The sequence below is a fragment of the Aptenodytes patagonicus genome, chromosome 12 (assembly GCF_965638725.1).
Source record: "Aptenodytes patagonicus chromosome 12, bAptPat1.pri.cur, whole genome shotgun sequence".
In the NCBI taxonomy this organism is placed as follows: Eukaryota; Metazoa; Chordata; class Aves; order Sphenisciformes; family Spheniscidae; genus Aptenodytes; species Aptenodytes patagonicus.
In genome coordinates, this window is record NC_134960.1 from 19,314,740 (window position 1) to 19,336,901 (window position 22,162).

Sequence of the window (22,162 nt, forward strand, 5' to 3'; positions counted from 1 at the left end):
AGCAGCTGCTTTTGAACTGGTTGTCATGGTTTAACCCTAGCCAGCAATACCCCCCCCCCCGTTGGGATGGGGGAGAGAATCAGAAGAGTAAAAGTGAGAAAACTCATGGCTTGGGATAAAGACAGTTTAACAGGTAAAGCAAAATCCGCGCACGCAAGCAAAGCAAAACAAGGAATTCATTCACTCCTTCCCATCGGCAGGCAGGTGTTCAGCCATCCCCAGGAAAGCAGGGCTCCATCATGCGTAACGGTGACTTGGGAAGACAAACGCCATCACTCCAAACGTCCCCCACTTCCTCCTTCTTCCCCCAGCTTTACATGCTGAGCATGACGTCATATGGTGTGGGATATCCCTTTGGTCAGTTGGGGTCAGCTGTCCCGGCCGTGTCCCCTCCCAGCTTCTTGTGCCCCCCCAGCCTGCTCGCTGGTGGGGTGGGCTGAGAAGCAGAAAAGGCCTTGACTCTGTGTCAGCACTGCTCAGCAGTAATGAAAACATCCCTGTATATTATCAACACTGTTTCCAGCACAAATGCAAACCATAGCCCCACACTAGCTACTGTGAAGAAAATTAACTCTACCCCAGCCAAAACCAGCATACTGGTAATCTGGGATTCTGTGCTCGTCTGCTCAGGCACAGACATGGTCCTTCTTCTTGTCCCCGTTCTTGTATATTTGAGTCATACAAACAGAAATGCATGTAACCGTTTATCCCCATGATTTCACAGGGATCTGCCAATACTGGTTTCCAGCCAAGACAATTTTTTTTTCTTTCAAGTTTCAAAGAAAACCGAATATTCACATTTGCCCTCCGCCTTCATATACCATGCTGTTTCAAGTAAACAACAGTGCAGCATCAGGGGTGCAATTTTATCTTCCTAAATTACTTTTTTCTAGGGTATCTCACCATATGGGCAGCCTAATCTGTCGCTCCTAGGCTGAGCTCTTTCTGCGTGGCTGGGATCCAGCCGACGTCAGGAGGCATCCTGAAGCCAGCTACTTTCTAGGTGCTTTTTGCTGAAAGGAGGTTGTAGCGAGGTGGGTGTTGGTCTCTTCTCCCAAGTAACTAGCGATAGGACAAGAGGAAACAGCCTCAGGTTGTGCCAGGGGAGGTTTAGATTGGATATTAGGAAAAATTTCTTCACCAAAAGGGTTGTCGCGTTGGAACAGGCTGCCCAGGGAAGTGGTTGAGTCACCATCCTTGGAGGTATTTGAAAGACGTGTAGGCACATGGTTTAGTAGTGGACTTGGCAGTGCTAGGTTAACAGTTGGACTCAGTGATCTTAAAGGTCTTTTCCAACCTAAATGGTTCTATGATAATCCGTGTAGTTCTTTGCAACCATTTACTTTGGAGCTCTTAGGTGTATAACACTCTTTTTCACAGTGCATGAGTCAACTGACGTGTGGTTTTGCAAGTGGACGATGTGACAGGAGTTGTGGTTCATTGACTTCTGCTAGCGACAACTTTGCCTAGATTGAGGAGGTTTCCATTTTTGACATCTTGGAGATATCATGCCTGGGAGCAGAGGACAGGGGAGCACAGTGTCCCAGTGGCAGCTGTTGCTTTTGGTGGTAGGATGCTTTTAGCTGTCTTGATGCCAATAGAGTAGTCCAGAGATGGTACTGAGACCTCTTGCTGTGGGGAGGCAGGACCATCGCAGCCCTCACCGGCTGGTGAAGGCTTGATCCAGGGGTGACTGTTCAATTGCAGGAGCATAGCTCCTGCCCCAAGACCCATGGAGGCTCTGTCATGGCACCCATGTCCAGTAAGGGTAGTGATGTATCACTGAGGTGGCGAAGGGGGTGCAAACCCAGCCTGCCGAACAGGAGCCCCGCCATCTTTCTTTGCTCCCTGTTTGCATGAGAAATGACGTATCCAGGCATGTCCTCAGCTGCTGGTTTCTCGTCTCAGCAGCTGTGGCATGAAGCAGCTGCTGTTACATGAAGGCATATCTGCTGTGGCCTCTGGTCATCCTCCAGCCTTTGCTGTGTGCACAAATACCAAGAGCAGTGGTTTTCTATGTGTGCTGTAGCCTTTTTTGTGTAATAATGTGTAAACACAAATAAAATATTCATAAAATAAATATAAATATTTAAATAAAAAAGAGCTTAAGAATCTCATACAGCTTTTCAGTGCCTTGTGGAGATCACCTTAGTCTGAGGGATCCCCATCTGGATCTGGGCGGCTGGAGAAGCCTGTTAGCTCATGGGCTGCAGGAACACAGCTGTGGGCCAGCCTGGGGGAGGAATCTGGGGGGGGCAGAGGTTTTGCACAAGCCAGGACAGGCTTCCCCATGATGATAACAGCAGCACTGTGTGCCCCGAGCACTTTGCACCTGCCTGCAAAATGGTACATTTCAGTTCAGGATTTTGGTATCTAAACAGGACCTTATCTCAGACATTGCTCAGGAGAAGTTTAATTGCTGTATTTTGAGTTGTAAAATAAGAAAAAAAAAAAAAAAGAAAAACATTTTGTGTAATGCCTTCTGTGACAAGCAACTAATTGAAAGCTCTTTGCTGGCACACACATGGGATGCAAATACACCCGTGCAGGCAAAGACAGCATTGCTGGCAGTGTGTGAGCAGAAGGTAACACAGGGCTTTACCTCCAGGGACACCGATGCTGTGCAGCTTCTGATCCTGGGGGCTCTGGGATCTGTGTTTGATAAAATCTTTACTCCAAAGTTAGAAGAAAGCTGGGAAAACCTGTTGAGACAAGGTGCTTTGGTCTCTGGTGTAGGAATGAATTTCTTCAGACAAATACAGTATTTGCACAGATGCTGCCTTAATCTTAGTCACCCTGTGCAAATAGCAAATTAATTCTGGTTCTGATGGCTGCCTCGGTATATTTAATTCTTTCTGTACCTGAGCACTTGCTATCCTACCTTCTGAGAAACCATAACAAGATGTATAGCTGACTTTTTGAAATATGAAAGAACTGAACAAAACACCGGGAATTGTCTACCTCCTTTGAGCCACCTGATATTTGCAGAATTTTGTTTCAACAGTTTGTTGTTTTAATGTCCTTAAAAAGGATGTGCATGTACATACTTTGCACAAAAATAAGTTATTAACAACTGTCTTGCACATGCTTTTGGTGCGTGAGAAAGGATGCTCAGAAAAAGGACTGTGGCGAAATTTTCTGTTTTCCCCAGCTGCATTTACTTATTTTCCCCTGACTTTTCTGCTTGAGAAGACTGTTGGAGATTGCTGCTTCCTACCTTTCTGCCAGACTCTTAATTAGCAGGAGCATGCAGTCCACGCAGCTGGGGCTTTGATGCCTTGCTCACTATCGTTTCCCACTCAGAAGATTTCCATTCATTCCAAATTGGTACCCAGCCCAAAGCCCTGGCCTCCCCCCGAGACCCTCAGCATGTCTACAGGACTCCAGTTTAGTATTTACTGGAAGAGATGCACTGATGCTCCCTCGCTAGACCTACAGGCTGCTGGTTGGAGCCATAAGGGAACAGGAGGAAGAATTAGCCTGTGTGTTTATGTGGCTGTACTCCAGTAAATATTTTGATGCATCTGCTGCCAGCTCTGGTCTGAGGGAATCTACCTAGCATTTAAATTTTGATGGGGAGCTGTTTTGAATAATAACAGTGCAGCCGGCTGTGAGTCAGTGCATGTGTGTTGACTTAAAAAAAAAAAAAAACCCTCAAAGCTTAACGCTTGCTGAACGCTGAGCTGCAGTGCTTTGCTTTTTCCCTCCTCCTTTCTTCTTTTCTTTCTTCTCTTGACTTCCTCTGTTTTGTTTTGTTCTTGGGGGCATTTCACATAGATTTTGTTCACTGGCGGTGGGGGGGTGGGGTGAGAAGAATAAAAAAAAAAAAAAAAACCAGCCAAAATAAATCCTCCCCCAAAACTCACAAGTAGCTTTTGCAATGGGTGCTGTAATGGGTACGTTCTCTTCTCTACAAACGAAACAAAGACGACCATCAAAAGGTAAGACGACCTGTTTTGCTTTTCCTCTCCCTTCTGTATGTTTGCTAGGAGAGAAATTTATATTAGGAAGGGAGGAGAAAATGAACATGTGCAAGTAACCCAGCAATGTTTATGTGAGGTGTAATTTGTAGAGGAGAGTGGGATGCGAGGTGGTGGAGGAAACGTGTGGGCATGAGGAAATTGCTGTGGAGGGGCTTGGGGGGTGAAAAGCACCTGAAATATTGTAATCCTTCGTACAGGCGTGTATGAGAAGGAGAAACTCAGTGGCTCCATATGCAGAGCACTTGCAGAAGAGACCTGTTTATTCCCAAATCCCATGCTTTGTAAACCCTTGGAGGAGGGAATAAAATGTAGATACACAGCAAATTCTTCCCAATACCTTGTGGTTTCTTTCTCAGAAAGTATTGTTAGCGCAGTGTTGCATATTCAGTAATTATTCAGTAATCCACACCAAGTGTGCCGTACTAATGATGTGTGTTTTATACAGATTATCAAGGGGGGGGGGGGGAATTAGGATCTTTTCATAAAGAACGGGAGGAGAAGCTCATGAAAAATGAGAAAGCAAGCAGCAATCCCAGGGATTTTAATCCTTAAATCCATAAATATTGGCTGTAAAATGCTGATTTTTCAGGAGGTCTGGTTTGTGTAGTGTTTGCTTGAGCTTTGCTCAGTTTCTGTCAGGGTTAATTCAAAAATTCCAGCGTGCTGCTGAGCAGAAAGTTGAAAGCACTGTCAGGGGCACATCCATACCATACAAAATGAGTATTGTCTAGAAAACAAAAAGAAAGACTCTGTAACTTGGGCAAGTCTTTCTGCTATTTGGAAATATTCCCTGCCAGAACCTCTGCATTTAACAGTCTCTCAGTATTTCTAGGGTAGGTCTCTATTTCCACTGGATCTGTTGCTCAGTTCATATATATACTTTTGAATTGCAAGTTGGTATGGATTTTCTAGCAATTTAAATTTAAAATTGTCTTAGGAAATATCAAATGTTAAGTAATCACTCTAAAGAGAAACGGTGAAGGGCTGTGCAGGGGATTTGATTGTGGCAAGTTTGTGACCAAGTGTAAAATTCTGTGTTCCTGGTACAAGACCGGTAGGGTAGGGTAAAATTTTACATTAGAGTGTGTGTACATGGTTTACAGTTCACCTTTCTGTGTTATTACAATGCAACCATAATTGTACAATTGTCTGGGATGTGTATGATGTTATTTAAAATGCAAGCATAACTGTATAATTGTGTAAGCATTGAGTCACACTTGAAGCTGTGAGAGTCGTGTTTAGGCACTGACAAGTACACGAGAGCTGAACACGATGCGCTGGACATGGTAGCTGCTTTCACACCAAGGGGTGTCTTATACACCTGCCAGAAACCTGGGAGCTGGATCTGATTTCCACTAAATGTAGATAATTTTTGGCTGAATGTATCTGTTCACTACTACTTTGTTGTCATGTGATTGGCTCAACTCTCTAGTGGATGGAAGAAATTGCTTTCTGTTGGAGTTCACGAGCAGTAAAAATCCAGCATCTGGTCACACATTTGAACATTTACAGTGGGATTCAATCTTGCTGATGCCTGCTGGCAGTGGTTGTTCAGCTATATTTATTAAAACTTGTGTTCCCAGAGTTATCTCCTCTTGGCTCTGATGCATTGTCCATGTGGTGTTGCTGGTTAGTAGGACACCCAGTTGGAGAGAGCAAGTTGGAAGAAATTCCTTTGGTTTTCTTGGCTATTTTCAAAGCCAGTACAGAATTTCACACCTTTTAGTCGCTGTTTACCTGGCAGGAAAGAGCATTACTGAACAAGGCTGCTGATTTCAGCTGACTTCAGCCAGTTGCAGATGCTCCTCTAGGCCGATGCCCAGAGGATCCCCCAGATCTCCAAACAGGAGTAGCGGAGGCATGTTTGCTGCACGTGCCTGTGGACTGCTTGGTGTGTTTTACACTGACTGTGAGCACTTCACCTTGTCAGCAATGAAACACTACTATGTGCTGGGCTTGAATACAATCTGAAATTGTTCTTTGTCTGCGAGCTAAATAGTTAGTAGAAGTCAGTCACCACTATGTGATGGATTCCTTAGTGTCGCCCACCTCTTCCTTCAGCATCTCCTCCAGCCCCCAACCATCCTCGTGGCCTCCGCTGAACCATGCTCTAGTGCACCCATATCTGTCTTGTACTGGGGAGCCCAAAGCTGGCCATGGCACTCTGGATGTGCTTGCACAAGTGCTGAGCGGAGGGGAAGCATCACTTGTCCCAGTGCTGTCTGCATGGTTGTTGATGCAGCCCGCTGTGGGTGTTGCCTTCTCTGCCAGACGGCACCTTGCTAACGATGCCTGGGTGTAACTGCTCCGTTTGATATCGCTGTGTCTATCTTTTATTGAGTAAAGTGGTTATTATCTATTTTATTATTAGATTATCATCTACTGTTATCTTATTATTATATTTATCTGTGTGTTTATTTGAATATTTTAGGATTTATGTAGGAGTTAAATACTGCTGCTAAAACAAGGGCTTGAGGAAATAGTTATAACAGGGCTAGATCCACACCTCTGCAAATACGCTGTCATCTTGGTAAATATGTGTTCTTTCAAGTCGTTTGAAGACAATTTGTATAGCCTTTTCTAGCTAAGCAGCTCACACATGTATCTGAAGCTATGTATCTTTGGTGTAATAAACTAAAAGCAAAAACCATGCATGTGTATTGTTTTAAGAATAGGTAAAATAAACAGGTCATGGCTAAAGTGAGAAGTTTCCAGAGACAGGTTAGTATCAGTAAGCACATGGTGGATCCCGGCAGAGTGGACTCAAGTGGCCTGTGCTAAACCCTTCCAGTTTCAGTGCAGGACACGGCTCTGCTTGCGCTGCTCCCCCTCGCACCCCGCTCATGGCTGGGTCCGGGGCGCTGGCAGTGGGACTGGTAGCTGGTTTGGTTATTCCAGATGCGAGCAGCAATGCTGGAGGATATATTGTAGCACTCTTCAAGAGTACAAGATTTAATTCCTTGTTTTAATAAAAATGGGGAGCCTGAATCAATAAAGGCAGGAGTAGCACAGAAATTGCCTTAAAATTGAGAGCAGTGGTCCATCAAGTGCAAGACCTTTTCTCTGGGAGTGGACAGCGTTGTAGGTTTGTAGAGGAGGAGATCATTATTTGGCTTGAATGTGAAAACTTAATCCAATATAATTGGGCATTTTGTCTAGGCAGGTTATGAGCCATGCACCCTGTCCTGAGGGATAAAGATTTCTATTTCTTACATTTGCAATCCTACCAGTAAAGCTGCAGAAGTTTTCCCTGTTTGCTGGAATGTCCCTGGATAGTCTATAAGATTTGTGCTGTTTGCTTTCATAGTGGCTCGGGGCAGTTCCACAGATTATTTGTACATTTCATTAGAAATTATTTCCTCGGATCTCCTCAACTGATGGCATTTTAACTTCATTCACTGTTGGGATTCTTCTTGTCTGCCTTTTCCAGCATTCTGAGTTGGCCTAGTAAAAGATAATACCTCTTTCTACCACGTTTGCTTGGCTTGTATCTCAGAGCAGCAAAGCTGTGCAGCATTCCTGGGGTCCTGGTGGAGCCTAGCTGAGGTCCTGTGGGACAAGCTGACCGTGAGCCAGCAATGCGTCCCCGCAGCAAAGGCGGCCAGCAGCCTCCTGGGCTGCGTTAGGCAGAGCATCTCCAGCAGGTCGAGGGAGGTGATGCTTCTCCTCTGCCCAGCACTGGTGAGACATTCACAGTGCCGTGTTGGGTGCTGGGCTCCCCAGTACAGGAGAGATGGGGACTTACCGGACTGAGTCCACTGAAGGGCCACAAGGAATATTAAGTGATTGGATCATCTGACGTAAGGGGAGAGGCTGAGAGAGCTGGGACTGTCCAGTCTGCAGCAGAGAAGGCTCAGGGAGATCTTATCAGAGCGTATAAATACCTGATGGAGGGGAGTAGAGGTGACGGAGCCAGGCTCTTCTCAGTGGTGCCCAGTGACAGGACAAGGGGCAATGTGCACAAACTGAAACACAAGAAATTCCACTTAAACATAAGAAAAAAAATTTACTGTGAGGGTAACCAGAACAGGCTGCCCAGAGGGACTGCAGAGTCTCCATCCTTGGGAGATACTCAAAACCCAACTGGACACAGTCCTGAGCAACCTGTTGTAGTTAACCCTGCCTTGAGGAAGGGATTGGACGAGACAATCTTCCGAGGTCCCTTCCAACCTCATCCACCCTCTGGCTCTGGGTTGTCACTTTAAAAACCCTAAAGATGTAAGGGCTTGGGGGTACTGGAAACAGGAAGAAACATTTAAGAACTCAGTATGGACCAAACACAAATGAAGCTGAGAGGAGTGCTTGGTCCTCCCTTAGTACATTAGCTGTTAGCGCTTAGATACAAGATTAAGATGGAGTTGAGAATTTCAAGTTGCTTGTATATCCTCCAGCAAACATAAGCAATAAAACGATAAATGAGTTAGGGAAAAAAAATCAACCCAAACCACAACAACACTAAAAGGCAGAGGGCCAGCACAGCAGATAATGCATACACAAATGCATCTCTGGTTTCAACTAGCTGCAGAAATAAAGATTTTTCATGTTTTTACAGTCTGCAGCCAATCATGACCAAATTTGTGGCTAGAATCAGCCATTTCCATATTCGTCATGGAAACATTCAGATTAGCAGATTGCTAAGGCAGGGGGAATTTCTTGTTTTGACTGCTTTCCGTACCTCCGCAGTAGTGTGCAGTGGGGATGGTTACGCTGCCATTTGTGGGCAAATTCAATTACAGTAGAAAAGGAAAATTGAGGAATAAGGGATTAGCTATGTTTGCTCTTTCTTTTCTCTACCTTCCCCCTCCCCCCCAGTGAAAGTGAAATAAAACTCAAATTTTTCTCAATACCTGAATCTTGTTGCCTTAGAGCTACAGGCACTAGCTCTTACCCTGAGTGCACCAGAAGAAAGCAGCACCGCTTTCAGTTAGGAATCTGAGCCTGTTGAATGTGAGTAACCGTATTTTGACCCAAGACCACCCAAACCTAAACTATCAAGAGGAGCCTGGCACAGTTGTTTAATTTTGCAAGAGCTAACAGCAGGAATTCACTTTGCTTAAAATGTCAGTTGTGCCATTTTGATAATGACCAATTTCTAGACTTTGTTTTGAAGGAAAGTTTGCTTTGAAATGGCTTACAGTCCAAAAGCATCAGATTTTGTGTCTGACCAGCTGTATTTTCAAGTGTTTTACTTACCAGGAAACCACTCAACATTGCTTGACTCATCAGTCTTCATAAGAATATCTGACTGACCTGAGCTCCTAAGATTGCCAGTCACGGCTGTGCCCTTTCAGTTCCCTCTGCTAGAACAATCTGCTTCTCTGCTCAAAGGAGGAAAAAGTGGTTCAATAGTGTTTCAAGGAATCTGTCCTGTTCAGCCCTAGACCTACAGCTGCAGAACGGAGATGATAGATTTGGGCATGGGAGCTGCCCTGGTATTTACTTTGCCCAGTACATAGCGTTACAAAATAACTTTTTGTTAGCTGTTTACGGCAGCTTTAGTCACAATAGGCCTTTGAAATTCATCCGGGAGAAGTGACAGACTTGCCTTTATCCCTCAAAAATCTGTTCAGGTTTGGCAGAAAGAAAACCTTTGAAAGTTGCCCTTCTCTTGCTTCTGCTCCTCAAAGAAACTTGGTAGCCTGCCACTGTTGTGAACGAATGTGTGTGTCCTAAAGACTCTGACCGGTGTTTTGTTAATAGAGAGATCTCAGTTTCCCATCCGTTTTCCTTCTAGAGCAGGGAGAGCATCCTTCCCCCTAGTCGGAGACCTGAGCCTGCAGGTGCTTGAGTGAATGGAAGAAATGGCTGAATTAGTTTCTCCTGGCTGTGCCCAAGAGCCAATACATGCCACTGACATCTCATTTTCTCTCCCTAGTCTTTTCTGATCGTCATCTGATACAGTCTGGCAGGTCACGTACGTGGCCAGCTGCCTGCACTGAAAGCTGAGGGTTTGACAGGCAGTTTTTTCTAGGGAATTGTCTTTGTAATGGGTGTACGGAACAGCACTCAGCAACAAAACTGTTTGATGTAAGCACTCAATCAGAAGCAATTTGGAAAACTTGTGATGACCAACAAGTGTTCGTCAGAGTATGCCACTTGTGTGAAACACTTTGGTTTCTCCAAAGCGCAGAGGTGCATGGGAGGCTGCTCGGCGTCACAGCAGCCAAACATCCCAGCCACATGGCTGGGATGCACCTGCGATGGGTGGCACAGAGGTGCGGGAGCTGTTTGTGCACCCTGCTTTCCCATGTCCTCAGCAGCCCTGTGCCAGAGCTCGCGTGGGAGTGGGATTTGCTTAGAGGTGGGTAGGACTTACAGACTTGTGACTGCTTCCATTCTCCACTCCCCCAACTTTCAGCCAAAATTTCTTTAGCTCCTGTGCAGTTACTAGGTCTAAATTTCTTCCCTTGCTTCTTCTTGCTTTGTTTCCTGTTTGCTTCCCTATAAATACAGCTCCTGGCAGTGAGGCAGAGGGATCTCAAAGAGCTGGTCTTAAGAGTAGATAGCACTGATTAAATTAAAATAAGTTATGTCTGTTCCTGATTGCTTCCCACAGGCACACAGCGCCTGCCTGAAATGCTGTAGTCAGACCCAGCTTGGACGTTTGGAATAAAGAAAAATGGATGGAGGAAAATACATTATATGTTAAGTTGCATTAGCATATGTGTGTGCTTATTTCCTGCCCTTGGGTATGGGTACTATGTGCCACTCAAAGTGCAGCACATCCGCGCAGAGCCATGAAATTCCACCACAAAAGAGGTGATTAGAAACTTCAGCTTTGTATGCCAGTAGACTGCAGTGCTTTGAAGTTTCTTTTTGTTCCACAATAATTCAAAAGGATAAAACAGAAAATATTTTCTACCTTCTAACTTCCAGCCTTGGTAATCTTCCAACCTTTATCATCATCAACTCTTCCAGTGTGAATTACTGGATATTTGATGTTTGGAATAGGCACTAGGAAGCACTTGGATTTTTGCAACTGAAAATATTTAACACTATAGATGTAAAAAGCTTGGAACTTAATACTTAGCCGAAGTTTGGCCATTCCCAGCTTTACAGTGGTTAATGTCACCAAATATGTAAACAGGAGTCAGTCAGGGTTGTATACATTTTTTGAGGAAAACCTTATCTATAAAAAAGCAGACCAAGATCTGCCAAACTCATGCTGATTTTGGTCAAATGTGAGGGGGAAAAATAAAGATGTTTTACTTCTCCACTTATAAACCTAACATTCTTCTAGAATTGCTTATTTTGGTATTTATTTAAGCTTTATTAAAAACCCTGAAGATTTAAAAATTTTTCAAAAATGAAATGAAATATTTTTTAGCTGAAATATTTCATTAATCAAAATTTATCTTAATTGTGGTTATTTACCAACATTTTCAGAACACTTTATTGGCTTGTAATTTTATTGTAGTTTTAGATGCGAATAGAGAAGTGTAACTGCTAAAGTACTCCCTCCATTGTGGTAGGGGACAGACCTGGGTATTTATGTCAAGTGCTGTGTTTCTTATTCAAAATCATTACCCAGAGAATGTAATGGCACAGGGACGCAGAAAGTTTGGGTACCTGCTCAGGGTCTCTGAGTTATGTCGCTGCTCACACTGTGGCTGTTTGCAAGGTAAGAAACTTCTGCATTTCTCTGAGAGGTGTCTCCCAGCGGGTGCAGGATGCTCTAGGCACCCCATATCCTCCCCTGCAGGAAGGTACCAAAATGCATGGCAGGGGTCTTATCCAGCTGGGAAATGTAGGTTAGAGCTATATGGTACTACAGCAGCATTTCTGACCAAAATATATTCTGGATTCTAAGCAAGATATTTAATTTTTCCCCTTTTATTCATTTTGAGATGCCCCAGGGAAGGGGAATAACTGTTATTGTAAGATGGATTATACTTAAGAAATCAAAAATGATTAAAAGTGTAAACTGTATCCACATTTTCAAAATAGGTGAGTCAGAAATGAAGGAAGCTCTGCCCAGATATCTCCAATCTGTGTTTGCAGCTGTCACTGTGGCGTGATGTCTTTGATCTGGACTGAAAAAAATATGGATAGTGGTCAGTTAATTTCTAACTGCATTTCATAAAAATGGGGATGTAATTCGTGCCGGCACTGCTCGGGATAGGGAGGGTATGGCGGGGCTAGTCTGAAGAGTTTAAACAAACTACAGCAGAAATGAGGCGAAGTTCACAGGGAGCAAGCGTGGCTGGCAGGGAGGCAGGGAAGGACTGTGTGTCAGCAGACAGATGCTGGACAGAAGAGCTTCCCCGGGAGGCTGAACTCATACCTGTGGGGCAGGCTGAGGGAGGCAGCCCAGGCAGGAGGGGAGCTGGCCAGGCAGGAGTGGAGCTGGCCGGGCCACAGTGTAGGAAAGTTTTAAGGAAGACATGAACTGGGTAACAGAGCAGTCCTTTCCTGGCAGAGCTCTGCTACATCTGTTTGGCTTTCCTCAATCCAAACATTACTTTCTTGACATATTCAACAACCGCAGCTCTTCACACACACCAGTGTTTGCTTTTCTCTTGCTCCACGAAAACCCTCCTCCCCCCAAGCTCGTTCTGTGGGTGTCTAGTTGGAAAGTGCCCAGAATTTCCATAGATGGCCACAGCTAGGTCTCTAAAAGCCAACGGGTAGGCCCAGGACATTTTATATTGTGGCTGAGAACAGCTAATGGAGAACATGATTGTGAGGATACATGTTGTGCTGCTGGAGGCAGGTTTCTAGGAAACCCGAGAGACGCCTGCATCGTTCTGCCGAAGGGTCCTTAGTGGAAAAGGAAAGTGTCACCTCAAAAGGGGGAGCCGAATTACAGCGTGCCAGAGATCAGTACTGAACATCAGGGGCTTTTAGTGCTCTGACAAAATAAGTGTTTCTGCCTGTCAAATTTATATGCAGGAAAACAGGGATGAAACAAGCCATGTTCACAAGATTTAGCCAGTTAGATAGAGCACGGTCTCAGAAGCGGCGCTCGAATATTTTGACAACAATTCTAACTTTGCCTGCCTGCAGCTGAGGGCCGAGTTCCCAGGTATGTTTTCCTAGGCTGCTGTTGCTTTCTTCTAGTGAACAGTGCTATAGATCAGCCTCATAGAAGTTTTGAATATCAGCTGGAAACCTCAGGCAAGGCCCCTGATTTAACACATCAAACTGCATGAGCTGAGGCTTGCTCTCTGTAGGGTACACACACAGCCCTGTGAAGGATAACGCTGTTAGCTCCCCAGCTGCAAAATCTCGGGAGCCAGCACAGCATCTGCGGGGAAGGACAATTTCCCTTAGGGAAACTGTTTCATCCCATGCAGGTGAACCCCGTGATCAGCATCAGCACCCCTTTGCACTCTTAATCCTCACAGCTCAAGGGACTTGTGTGTTGCCGTCTGAACTGGGAGCCGTGCATGAAAAGAAAAAATGGGAAGCAGGAAACTTTTGTGTCAGTACAGAGAGTATTGCTGTCTGCTAATCCTAATAAGCCAGTGTAATTGAATTGGCACACTAGTTTACATGCTTTGCTGCAAGAGTCAGACATGACCTCAAACTGTGATACTAGCGCCCTAGGAATTGAAAGCATGTCCTTGTGTGGATCTGAATCCCTGTAACATGGTGTTTGTTTTTATCTAATATTTTAACATGTGAGCTGACAGAAGGTCTAGTTTGCAGTCCCGTGCATACGGAATTAGCCAGGCTGCAGGCAACTAGACAAAGAGCTGCCATTAGGGCATGAGGAAAATCCTGCCTGGGTGGATATTTGTATCTACCGAACGATGGGCAAAGGCGCAAGCATGTGCAGTTCTCCAAAGGAAATCTGGTTCCACAAGGTCCATTCCTGTTTGTGTAGGCAGCAACTGGACCTGCATGTAGAGCAGGTTTGGTGCTGGGACAGAAAGCCAACCAGAGACGGATCTTTCAGGGAAGTGCTTTTCATTTCCAGGGCTTTAAGGCATCAAAAGGGGCTATTTCCAAGAGCAATTTGGCATCCTCTACTTGGCAGGAGTGAGGACATTACAGCTGAGCTACTGCCCTATCATTTCTAATCACCTCCGTGATGGAGCACTGGGCTGCACGTGGCTCACTGCAGCCTTCCAGGAAAGTACGCTGTCAAACAAAGGGAATTTTCTGATCAGGCATTTTCTGGGCAGTGCCATCAGCTATAGCACTTTACATGGCTACATTTGCATTTTTTTTAGCTGATGCTGCCTTTTCTCTTCCCTCTGTCCTGATTGTTGATGGAGGTAAAGTACTTGCAGTTCAAAAGTTCATGCGCTGCAGGAAATCAGAGCACTGTGTACTTTCCTTGGTCGCTCGTTGTTGCTGCTGTTCAGCAACGCACAAGAGAGAACTCAGCAATGTGCCATTTTGAATGTCATCCACAGCCCAACTCAGATCTAGGTGAATGGTGTGTAAGTTAAAACATGGTGCTGTGTCTGTTGGAGCAAATGCAGTCTTGTGTTCTGTGTACTACTGGTTTGTAAAAACCTATAAAGCAAATTAGTTGTTAGACTAAAAGTTTGGTCCAAACCTGAAACTTTCCTTTACCCCCCGGAGTTTGTGAGATGTTTTGGAAACTGGAAATGCTCTGACTTGGAATGAATTTTGTCACATCTCTTTGCATTGTTTGTTTTTAGCAAACCTGTCCCTTTAGAGTTGTTGCCTAGAAATTATTGATAGTGGGGAATTAGCTGGGAAATGTTGTTCTTAACCTCTGTCCTGATCAAAACCGGACAGGCAGCTGTTAGGAGCTGCTGGGGTGTGAAGTTAGCGACTCAGCCCCATGATCCCCACACTGACTCTGACATCTCAGGCTCTGATCACTCAGAAAACACAAAGCCCTTCTGCCTCTGCTGCTTCCCCTTCACCCCGCTGCGCTGCTGCTTTCGCCTCAGGCTCCAGCAGTGCTGGAGCCAAGGCCAAGCTAATGGCCCTGGCAGAGCCGGGAAGCGCAGGTGCAGCTTTGCTTCTCTGCTTTAGTATTGCTTCTGGCATTTCTGAGGGACATGCTCCCGCTTGGAGACCAGTGCCCCAAAATGCTCCACATGGTTTATAGTCAGGCCCTATATTTTCAGTTAATATGCCCGAATTATAGGTGTAATAATAGCTAAACAACTATAAGCAAATACTAGAAGCAATTGCATATCTGGTAATATTTTCACCTGCAAGAATGTTTCAAACTCTACTGAAATCCTGAAAGAACAAGAAGCGAGGAGTGAGCCTTTGATCACCTCCCCGTGTTTCTGTGAAGAGGCGCTTCTCTGCAGAAGCCTGCACAAATCGTACTCATTTACTTAATGGGTGCGTTTCTGTTCTGTTAGCCATGAACGTAAAGCAATCGCTTTAAAGAGCTTCACTGCCCTATAAATCAAACTTCTGATGCAGGATGAGGTGGGGACGATGCTGCAGGAGATCCGATTCTGTCTGTGCTTTCCCTGTAACCTGGCGCCGGGTCTGTGTCTCTCAGCACCCGCTGCTCTGCATTTGCCGGTGTGAAGTTCAGTGCCCTTGGTCATCCTCACCAGCTTGCTGCCCTTTTCTGTGCGAACTGTTACAGCTGTAGAGTTTTGCCTAAGTTAATTGTTTGTCACTTGCCTGCTTGCTGTGATTTAGTTTTATTGTATTTTGTTAAGCGTTACGAGGTAGCTACCAAGCATGTGAGATTTAGGAGAGTCGGAGATCAAAGCTAAGGCATCGTTATTCATGTTGTGAGCGCTGTTTCCCAGTGCCAGACAGCACAGACATGACCCTGCCGAGTACCACACGAGGTAGACGTTGTGCACATGGATTTGTTGTGGACGGGGCATTTGGCTCAGGAGCTCGCTGTGGCTGTTGCCAGTGGCGAAGGGCAAGGATGACATTAAGCAGCTAGTCTGACACAGCATTCACCTGCAGAAGCTTTTCTCTGTGGAGCAATGCTCCTGGTCTTAGTCAGCTAGTAGTCACTGATGTTATTGTGACAGCGATGGGATGGCTGGAATAACAAAGGCCACTTTTGAAGAGCATGTCCCAGAGATGTTGCCATTGTCTTCTGTCGTATCACCACCTGCTTTGCTTTCTGCCAGCAGCTAGTAGGTTTGATGTTGCTGGTAGTTTCAGGGCTGCGCTTCAAGAGGCGGACAGTGCTGTGGACAGGCTACATGATGCTGAGATAGCTACAGGCATAAGTCTCTTCCCAAAGTGGGCAGGGGAACGCTTGTTCCCCATCCTGTCATGGGAGTTATCCTTTCCAACAGTTCAGGAGAGTTCATTTTCTCTGAACCTCTTGGGTTTAGGAACTCTTTTACTGGATACGTTGACAGAAGAGAATGAACCAAGTTAATCCTTTGTAGTTGAAGGAGCTCAGGACAGCATGGTGGTTCTTGTAATACTGGCAGATTAAGCAACATTGTAGTGGAACAGCTTGGCCGTCTCCCAGCACTACCTGTCAGGTGTAGTAAGGGCCTGTGCTGTTCTGTACCAGGTCTGGAGGGACAAGGGACATCTCCTGGAAGGTAGATAAGAGCTGCTCCTAGAGCATGCTGAATAGCTGGAGGAGGTGCCTCTCGCATAGGGGAATGGATTTCTTGCAGTGATGTTCTGAGACCAGGAATAGGTGTGCACAGTGCATGTAGAGCACCAACGAGAACGCCTGTGGTCATTAGGAAGTGGGAATATTTGAGTGTGTTCTGGTGCAGGAATGGACAGAGAAAACTGGGAACCTGCAGATCTGGGCTGGGCCACGTGTGCATGGAAATCAGCATCACCTTCCTGAGCTCTCTCTGTGTCATTTACCATAAAATATTGTTCAGAGTGAACAGAACTCAGCAGTAACTGCTCGAATCCTTATGTTTTAAATTCTCTATGCATTTTGAAATGTCTCCTTAATCTGATTCAGGGCAATGTACCCTTAGTCAAGCTGAAGTTACCTCGAGCTAAGTGACAGGGCGAACTAATGTACATGTCTATTTTCCTCCTGATTTTCTGAGTCTGATCTTTCAGTAAATAGCATTTTGGATTTTTAACCTGTTCGCTGCTGTGAAAGGTGGTGTGAAGGAACCTGCAGTGGGGAGAGAGCAGCTCAGACAGAGAGAGATGAAGGCGTTAGTGTCTGTGCTGGAGAAGACAGTAGACTATGACTTAAATAAATTCTAACAAAGTTAATATTAAGGTGGTTTCTAGGTCTGGTCCCCAGAGAGCAATGCAGTTGTTAAATGACTATTTCTTGTACTAGTAAGACAGCCTCAAATTTATTTGCATTTCACTGTCCACATAAATGTGGAGACGCTGCCAAAATTGTCTCTTCCCCCCCTCTGTTTTCATTGTAGGCATTCCAGAAAATGGAGCAAAACGTTTTTCCCTGCTGTTTGGTTCTTCATTTCATGCATATGCATTTCTGGGACACGCACTCCTGGAGCATGCAGCCGAGTGCACACGCCTGGAGTCTTGGCAGGCTTGTGTAACTTTGAGGCAGAGAACCTAAAGCATAAGTAAGATATTTGCAGAATTAAAGAGAATTTAGAGGAACAACAGTAGAGATTTTAAATTCTTGTAAATAAGTTCAGTCTCAAAACCAGAGATTAGTTTTCACCTGCCTTCTGCTTCCACCTTAGAGATGTTTATTGGACTGGGATAGGAAAGGAGAGATTTACAGAATGAAACTGCTCACAAACGTGAGGAAAATCACTTGTGTTACTGTTTTCTGTTTATGTTCACTGTAACGCAGTTTGCTGTTGACATCACGTTACAGAAGGGATTTATTGGCAGACAGTCTTGGGTGCTAAACCTGCTGACACATGGCAGTGTAGGGGAACACTGTAAATAAGTTGGATAGCTTTATTTTTGCAGCACCCCTAACACCTCCATAAAATAGAAATGCGGATTTGTAAAATCCAGCCCCCAAAATCTCCTTGCTTCCCAGCTGGAACATATGCAGGAGTCTTAATTTGAACATCTCAAGCTGGCACGTGTCTTGTTTTCCCTGAGCCTCAGCTTCTAAACTTCAGCAAGTGTAGGAAAAATGTTAGCCTGCCTTTTACAGCATCCTCTGAGTCTAGGAGAAAAGTTTGAAGGCATGAACTAATTGCCCAGGAACTCATCAAGTCTTGTGGATCTTGATTCAGCCTGGAAAGTTTGGGGCTGGCTCTGCCTCAGATGCAGCTCTCTTCAGTGAGTCCCTTCCCATTTATTCTGGAGTTGCACACTTTGATATTGCAGGTGGGCAGAGAGAAGATGAGTATACAGGTTAATTTACAGGCTTTTGCTCCTCTTGGTGGCAGTAACCTACTTAAAGGAGTGGAAGCAAAGTCTCAGTCTGCAGCTTCCTCCAAGTCTTTGAGGAGGGCTGGGAAGGGATTTTCACCTGCCACCTCCCTGGGAGCGGGCCCGCGGTACAGGGGGGTGGCTGCAGCCCCTGCCTGCGCAGTCTCTACTCCTCCTGCTGCTCCCTCCCCATACCCCACCGCACAGGGGCTGCTCAGCACCCACCAAGGGCTCTCCTGGCTTGGGGCACCTGCCCTGAAAACGAGCGTCCCATTCCCCGTTGGTCGGTCTGAATTGCCATATACCACCACTATCACTAACGGGTGAGTGGGAAACACAGGGCCCTTATTTAGCAGCCAGCTTAGAAATATATTTACATTTCAAGTAATGGAAACCCTCTCTTGCTCAAGGAGGGTGAGTGGGGCCCCATGCATCTGATTTTTCAGGGATGCTGCAACAAAAGTGGTTGGAAAGCAAGAAAGAGGCTTCTATAACAACAAATGGTGTGGTCCTTGTTCTCTGGGTACAAACATGTTTTGTTTGAGAGCTTCCCCTCTAGCAGCCTCCACAAGTTCCTTTAAAGCCAAATAGGACATCTCCTTCTGTGCAAGGGTGGCAGGCAGAAGTAGGACAGGGTTTTGTCCGTTTGAACTATTAATACAGATCACAAAAATGTACCAAAGGTATGGAAACTTTTAAAAATATGATGAAACTATGGAGATCATTTATTTTTTATTACAGCTAATATTGTATTTGGTGTAAAACACAAAGCATGTTTCGATATCTTCCTTCCCTGGTGGAAAAGAGGGCAAAAAGGAGAATCCAAATTCACTCTCAATTAAAACCTCTTGAACCCTATGTGCCTTTTTTCCCTGAAAGATACTGTTCAAAAAGACATTTTTCATTTCTAAAGCGCAAAGAAAAAAGAAAGTGTGGCCAGCCCAACTGAGCACACACTGCTACTGTCTTCTGAAGGAGTTTTAGCAAGTATGTGGGATGATAAATCAGCCAACATCAGCCTTGGCACCTGTGCAGGGTTGAAGAGGAATAGAGCTTCACTCTGATGTGTCCATTTTCTCCCGCAGGAGGCAGAAATCATCATATCAGCTATTTTAAAAGAGCTTCTGCATGTACAATGTCTATATGATTTACAGAATGATTTAAATATCTGTAGATACCAGCTTTCCAAGGAATTTTGTCTACCGTGACTCATACCTTGTATTGTAAATGTCTCTGTAATTGTCGTCTTTCACTGAAGGATCCACAAAACTTAAAATATTTTCAGTAATTAATTGTAAATATTAGCTCTATTGTCAGCAGCAGCAGTTTGGATTGTTTCATTGTAGGAAAGTGGGAGGGAGCCACTGTTTTGGCAAGTGACAAGCAAATAGTATATCATTAAAAGCCAAGTGTTGGATTGGAGTCATTAAATCCAGTAGCAGTAGATATTCAGAGTCAAGTTCAGCAGTGAGTTTCTAGCTGGTGAAGGCAGCTGTGCTGCATGCATGAAACCCAGATCAGTGTTCCTCCGAGAAAGCTGCGAACTGGACCTCGCAGATTCACCAAGACCCATGGAACCCAGAGGGGTTTGGTGCTGCCTGCTTTTCCAAAGCATCTGGCAAGTGTTTCTAGAAGGTAGGTTTTTCAGTTGATTTCCTGCATTAGCCTGTAGAGGTTTAGCCATTGCCCGGGCAAATTGCATTAAAGAAAAAAGTCATTAAACCACTAAACAAAATCTATTTTGAACTTGTCCAGTGTCTAACCATCTTCTGCAAGAAGACACTGGCAGGGCTTCTGCCCTGCCTTTTTGTACACGCCCGCATCTCCTCTCATAGCTCCCAACCCTGCTCTTTTCTCACTTGCCCTCCACAGCATCTGGGCCACTTCCTTAGGGGCTGTGCTCTTCCATACTGTTGCTGCACTGGGCTGTAGTTTGCTATATGGGTAAACGCGCTGAAAGCTATTGGCTTTCCCCACTGACTTTTAGACACATGTGGGGATATCGTACCTTACAGCCATTTTGTTGTTTTTATGTACAGCTTGTGCCGAATGCAGTCATCACCTATGCTTAATAAGTAATTTCGGTATAAATTGTAGACTGCTTCCCTAAACAGATTATAACTCAGTACTCCTAAATATAAGTGCCTAGCACCTCTGTGATCAGCATGCTATAGAGAAAGTCTCCCGAATGACAGGATGTATGGGCACACGTTTTCCCTTGTTGCTCGCCAAACTACGATGCATCCATAGTTTCACCTTAAGCAAAGCAACTGCATTGCCTGAGGCTGTAAATACCATCCCTGCTCTGAATGGCCTTAGGGTACTGGCATGAGGTGAGCTCCCTGGTACCATTGCGAGGTTGGCAAGATCATTGTGTATACAGCGCAGAAAGCTGTTTATGTGGTGCTTAGAAACTGCACCATTTTTTACAGAGAAAGATTATTGAATTAAGGTAATAAATTTATGAAGTCAAAAGCAGGCTTTTTGTTTGGTTAAAAAAAACCCTATTGCCTTCATCCAAAGATCTTGTCTATCTGTAATATAGCCTTTATGGTGACAAATGTTTTGAATCTTTGTCCTAGTTTGTAGCTTTTTCTTTTTTTATTTTAATCAAGCATGGCAGGAATAGGAGTGATTGATACTGAGAAAAATTTGCAGCTACCCAACCTCAGCAGTACATGTCCTATCTCCGAGTATTCCACTTCTTTTCATCCTTTCAAATAAGCAGATTAGATTTTGCCTGAACTCAAGCCATTAAGCCTTTGAAAGATGAAGGTTCTCTTTATTAAACTCTTAAAAAGAAGTCCAAGGTCTAGTCCCAACTCTTACTTTTTATGATGGGCTGTCCTCACTGTTTCACTACTTTGAGCTTCGAGGACAAGCTAAAAGAATACAAGGGAATGAGGTTTTTGCCCTTGGCAAAAGGCATTTTTTCACTCCCTCACTGCCATGCCTGGAGCTAACCTGTCTCAGGAAGCCACTGCTGGGAGCCGGGACTGAAATGACTGAGGAGAAGATCAAGAAGTTCCAGCCTGAGTTACAGCCCTGTGTATCCTTGGGATAGATCAGCGTTGTCTTAAGGAACGTGGGTAAGAGGTTAGGACCAGAATGAAGAAGGGGTCATGAAAATTTATTGAGAAGGAACTGCGTCTCTGTGAACACAAGTGTACAAGCTAATGTCAGGAGCCCCCTTGTTTGGTTTTTTAGGTACAACATTAGTCTGTTGCTAGGACAGTCAGGATTGCCTCACCAGGGTTTATACGTGTTTATAAGTTTAAATACAGTCTAACAAACAAGTATTACACAAAGCCAGCTTAATACCTTTGTATGGATACATGCAAAATTGCTCCAAGAAAGAATCAAGACCTTTTTTTCACATTAACAAAATGGTATGACTTTCTTTTATCAACATTATTTCTGTATTTTCCCCAGTCTTAGTCAAGGGAAGAGTTATTTTGGATCAATTTGTAAAAGGAAAATGCTGAAAGAAGGAGAGGAAAGCAGATAACGTTATCAAGATGGCAAAGGGAATCTGAAGGTCTATCTAGCTCAGCCAAGAAAAGGCAGGGAAACAATTTGCTTCCGTTGAACAAGACTGTAAAAGCATGCAAGCAGGTAGGAGAGCAGTCAGTGAGAGCTTTTGGATCAGGCCCTAATAAACCATGTGCTGTAAAGCTGCTCTGAGATCTTGATTTTAGCTGGAGAAGGAAGTGACCCCTCTGATAGGTATTTTGCTTATTCTTACTCTTCACACTGTGTTATTCTTAGTGCTTTGTCTCATGCACCAGAAGCGAGGAACTCTCTGGAAAGGCAGTGACCAATGCAACCTGGGCTATTGTATTACCCCTATATAAAGAGAGGGTTTGGGTCTCAGAAACGTTGAGGTCTATTATTGTCACAAGCCATGTGAGATGGGACAGGTGGGGACAGCGACTGATGGCAGCAGGAGCTCCGCGGCA

At 44.7% G+C, this 22,162-nt stretch overlaps 1 protein-coding gene across 7 annotated transcripts in view; it reads left to right on the forward strand.

The window, feature by feature from the left end:
- KCNIP1 (potassium voltage-gated channel interacting protein 1) overlaps positions 1-22,162 on the forward strand; it is a 456,219-nt gene that overhangs the window by 163,373 nt on the left and 270,684 nt on the right. The window contains exon 1 of one of the 7 annotated variants that reach the window (XM_076349999.1): positions 3,464-3,482. The exons of 3 other annotated variants lie outside the window; for them this stretch is intronic. Coding sequence is in view for 1 of the 4 variants with exons in the window: in XM_076349995.1 (XP_076206110.1) it covers positions 3,881-3,941 (61 nt within the window). In the remaining 3 variants the exon portion in view is untranslated. Of the gene's footprint in view, positions 1-3,463; positions 3,483-3,820; positions 3,942-22,162 lie in introns of those variants that run through there. 3 more of the 7 variants (XM_076349995.1, XM_076349996.1, XM_076349998.1) reach the window with 3 other exon arrangements.